Genomic DNA, 4,886 nt, shown 5'->3' on the forward strand with positions numbered 1-4,886 from the left:
TAGAAAACGTCTTCTCTGGAGCGCGGCTGCAGAGAACACAGTACCAGGTGAGGAGGGGGGGGTCACTGGTACAGGGCATTCTAAGCTCAGGTGAGCACTTTCTCTCTGAATTTTCGATGTTTCTCATAAAAAGCGGAGATTTTAGCCCCCCAAAGAAACTTTTCGAAAAGCTGCCAGGATTGTTGAAAAATCTGCAAGGATGTGGCAGGTTAATACAATTAAGCTATTTAAAAGCATACACAAGAAAAAGAGACATAAAGTTGCATTATTTTTTGTACACTGCAGCCTTATCAAAGCTTATTTACATATTTTTGTGAAGTATTCTTTGTTTCATAGAGGCTATGTTCAGTTTGTGCAATATTCTAGTCCTTAACCCGCCCCGTCCCGACCACTTTTCGACCACTGGTACCCCCCAATCCCGACCATTTTTCGACCTTTTTTTTTTTTGCTTTAAACTTTCGCTTTTGGTCAGAAACAATGGTCGGTGGCAAAGAAATTGATCCCCGGGGTCCCTAATTAGCTTAACCAGGTATGCCTTGGTCTCACCTGGCCCCGTGTTCTCCCTAGGCGGTCTGAGCCTCAAACGTTTTCTATGGTATTATAAGTCTGGGAAACCAATGATAGTCAGTAGATATGTATTTATTACAAACATAAAAACATGTGATAAAAGAGTATATTGGATTTTATACAAAAATAGAGCAGAAATAAGCATTGTACCATCATGCGAAACGAGCAAAATCGGCCAACTTGGTCACGATGAATCGCTAACATTCTAAAATCATGATACATATAATTTTTTTTACTAACATAATACTTCTACAATAACATTATACCATTTTACATTTTACTGAACTGTTTTTACGTATTCACAGGCCTTTTGATAACATTTAGCGTAATGTTACCGCTTATTTACGTAGTGAGTGAACTCGCTGTGACTGTTGTTTCAACTCGTATTGTGCTTTTTCTACTTACATAATACTTTTCTAATATTATTATACACTTTTCAACTTTATAGAACTGTTTTGAGATTATTTCAGGCCTTACGTAAATATATAGCGTAATAATAGCGCATAATAACACACACGGTGAAGTCGCTATGACAGCTATTTCAACTTATAACCTATTTTTGTACTTATATAATAATTCTCCACTAACATTGCACATGTAAACACTTGATATAATTGATATCACATCATTTCTGAACTTACGATGGAACTGAGCGTCATATTTGCGTGTACTTACACAGAGAGTGTTATCGCGATATCATTTGTTTCATCTTACACTAGTAATCAACTTATAAAATACCTTACCACTAACATTACAACATCTTCCACTGTATATAATTCCTATCACATACTTACTGACCAGAATGTGGGTGTACTCGTGACATCAATTATGACAACTTACAGTAATGTTCAACTTATACGTTTTTTTCATGCTAACATTACACCCGTTTCCACTTTATTTCCTTGCTATCACATATTTACTGACCAGATTTACACAGTGGGTGTAGTTTTGATAACAATTCTTTCCACTTACACTAACCACGTCACCATCGTCCCCTTCGTCAGGGTGGGGAGGTGAGGGTGGTGGGGGAGGTTGGGGAGGTGGAGAGCGGCGCCTCTCATCACTCGCACTTCTTTTCCCTCTCCCTTTTCCTTTACCGTTTCCCTTCCCTTTCTTTCCTTTCCCCACATCCTGGGGCTGTGGGGAGGAAGTTTGGGAATATTCAGGGGCGAAAGAAGTGCTGGGGAGTGACTCAACTTCCTCTCCCCTAGGCCTACGAGCACCACGTGCTCGTGCTGCCTCCCTCACACCACTTGCCCCTTCACCCTGCACTACCCCCACACCACTCTCACTTTCACCCCGCGGTGCCGCCACAACACTTTCCCTTTCTCCCAGCAATCCCACCACACCACTTGCCACTTCCCCAGACAAAGTACTTTCACCATACCTTATGTGTCGTCTCGCCCCACCTTCTGATCCTCGTGGTGATATTTTCTCTTTTCCCAACCACGCGGCGATATCACGTCCTAGGCCTCCGTCATCCTCATCGTCCTCATCCTCGTCCTTATCAGATTCAGGATAGAGAGATAGCTTTGCACGTGGTTGGGGAGCAGGCTGGCCTTCCCTTGCCTTACGGTATGTCACATACCGTGTTTTTCGGGGCGAAGGGACCTCCTCATCACTGCTACTTATTTCTTCCTCTGGCTGGACGTAATCACGATCCACCACATCATCATCGAGTGGAGAATCACTGTCTCCAGTGAAGGCTTCCAGGACGGATGCGATTTCCTTGTCTGAGAGACCTTTCCGCGCCATGTCTGACCTGGGTCACTGCTAGCAGGTGAGTGACCGAGACAAGGGCGAGCGCGGGTCACGCGGGGTCTAGGACGCTGCCCGCCTGGCGGCAGGTAGGGGAGGCTTGGGTACCCGGGCGAAACGAAAATCTCGCGCGAATTTTGAAAATTGTGGAAATTATGAACCTTTCAATTGCAGGACGTTGAAGTACGTCCCCGGGATTAGCTGTGACAAAACGTGAGGACGTGGAAGTACGTCCCCGGGACGCCGCGGGTTAATCCTGGAACACTAACATCTGATTGACATATTGTAGCACTCTCATCTGACCTGACAGACCTGATTTTGGAAAATCAGTAAATACAAAATGCAGTTATTGTATTTAAAAAATTATATTCTTATAATTTTAAACATTCCTATTTTATATTAAACGACAAAATAATAATAATGTAAAATTTTTAAGTGGAGGGTGCGTACTGAAATAAGTAGCAAAAAAAACATTTTTTATATATGTCCTCAAGAAAATGCTGAAAAAAAAAAGACAGAGTGATGGGTTTTGAACTGGTGGCCTGCACTCCTACCGGACCCAGGTTCAAATCCCCGCCAGGGCAGGGAATAGTTTAAGGATTTGAATTTCATGTAGAGCAGACTTTACCGATCTACCGGAAGACCCACCTGTAATAAAGTCTGGGCACAGGCAAGGGAAGGAGGAAGACAACCTCTTCGACTGCTGGTTTTATTCTCACTCCCTCTTCAATAAACAGCCAACCCTTTCATCAGGTCGGTTTGATAACTGACAGATTCGAACACAAAGTTCGACACAGGATGAATTCTTTTCTTAAATATACATAAAATGGGAAAAAGGGCAAATGGCATTATTACCACCTCTAAAATCAGCACCAACTTGACAGACATAGCATGACAGACATAGCATGACATAGACATAACACTCCCCCCTGATCTTCTAAAGATCACTATATTGAAAAGGCCGTACTGGACGGCGCTCCCTAGAACCTCGACGGGGCAGTGGTCTCCCTGGACTATCTACTTCGTCTTCACTTGACGTATCACTTGACGTAGACTCATTCGAAGGACCTCTCACATCGATTAGCAAATCATCTTCTGTTTCTGATTCAGGGCTTTCTTCAGCTAGCGAATCCTCTGGGGCAGTAGACAGCGATGTTGCCAGCCTTAGGTCACGCACATGACGAGGCATACCATCCACCTCGACGTTCTGGGCAGATACAACTCGCGTTACTGTGCCCTCTGTGCTTCGAGAATCGCAGCGTCTGCTGGGATGCCGGATCCATACACGATCACCGACGCTGAAGCGATGTTGTTCTTCCACCGGCTGATCTTGCAGAGTTACTCCGTCAATACCCAGCAGTCTGACCTCGTATCTAAATATCTGGTTGGCAGGGGCAGATGAGGCATCATCACCTCGTGGCATAACGTTGTAGCGGTACACTGCTTCAGCTACGGAACAGCCTTTCCGTGCCAGTATAGTTTTCACGGTTCGATGATTTCTCTCTGATATTCCATTACCAGATGGAGCGTTGGCACACCGATACCTGATGACCATACCCCAACGCCTGGCGAACTCTTTGATCGTTGAGCTACGGAAGCTGGCAGCATTGTCAGTTAATAGCTCCTTAGGTGCTCCACGTTCATAAAACACAGACTCTAGCTGTTCAACAACACTGATGACATCTTGCCGCCTGAGTCTTTTCCAGATGGCATAACGTGTTGGCCCGCAGTCGATGAGCGTCAGATAGTGCTGGTTTCTGACATGACAGACGTCCATGCTAACTCTGCTCCAGATCTCTGAAACCCCCAACTCCCCTTTCTTCCACTTCTCTGGTGCCGGATCAAAGGATTGACATTCTTGACAACTCTGAAGAACACTGCGAACCTGCTGCCTCTGAACCGTAGGATAGAGCCTTCTGCAGAAGTACAGTGTACGCTTGATGCCGAGATGCCCGCTGGTTTCATGAATGTTAACGATGTCCCTGTCTGAAACACTGGCAACAGCTGCACAGCTTGTCTGCCCGTTTGCTAGTGTCATCCACCTCTTCGGTACTCGTGTTAGCGCATCTGCTTTGTTTTCAGTAGAAGACACAAACTTTATTTCCAGACACAGATTATACTCGACGATGATAGATTTAAAAGTCTCTAGGCGCCTACGGATCAACATTTCACTGGAAGCTCTAGTCTTCAAACGAGATTTTCCTGAGAGAGCATCCGCGATCCAGTGGAACACAGTTCTTGAGTCAGTCATAAGAGTCAGCTGTTTCATCTTCCAGGAGATTGCAAGATTTATCCCCTTAATAACAGCGTCCAGCTCCGCAAGATTAATGTGAGAGCACTCGTCCCGTCGTAACCAACACGAGTCTTCAATAACTTCACCTTTCACCTCCAACACAGCTCCCAATGCGAGTGAACTTGCATCTATAGGTAAGCCTTGCGCAAGTCAATGAGAGCGACCCTCTGTCCACGCCTGCGCCACTCCCGTATCTTCTCAGTGCAGACGTCCGCTTCAGCTGTGTGCAAATTAAGATGGGCATTCAACTCACGAAAATCAAGGACAG

At 45.1% G+C, this 4,886-nt stretch overlaps 1 protein-coding gene across 1 annotated transcript; it reads right to left on the reverse strand.

Moving 5' to 3' along the window:
- Nucleotides 1-3,262: 3,262 nt before the first annotated feature.
- On the reverse strand, nucleotides 3,263-4,594 carry LOC145397979 (uncharacterized). The gene has a single exon (XM_080270953.1). It carries the CDS (start codon nucleotides 4,592-4,594, stop codon nucleotides 3,263-3,265), a length of 1,332 nt encoding a protein of 443 aa, XP_080127079.1.
- Between the last annotated feature and the right edge of the window lie 292 nt (nucleotides 4,595-4,886).

This window comes from Coenobita brevimanus, chromosome 44 (genome assembly GCF_032717465.1).
Source record: "Coenobita brevimanus isolate Jiangsu-jjx chromosome 44, ASM3271746v2, whole genome shotgun sequence".
NCBI lineage: Eukaryota > Metazoa > Arthropoda > Malacostraca > Decapoda > Coenobitidae > Coenobita > Coenobita brevimanus.

Bases quoted from the DNA above. Each gene is read 5' to 3' on its own strand.
- LOC145397979 (XM_080270953.1), bottom strand. From the start codon at position 4,594: ATGAAACAGCTGACTCTTATGACTGACTCAAGAACTGTGTTCCACTGG.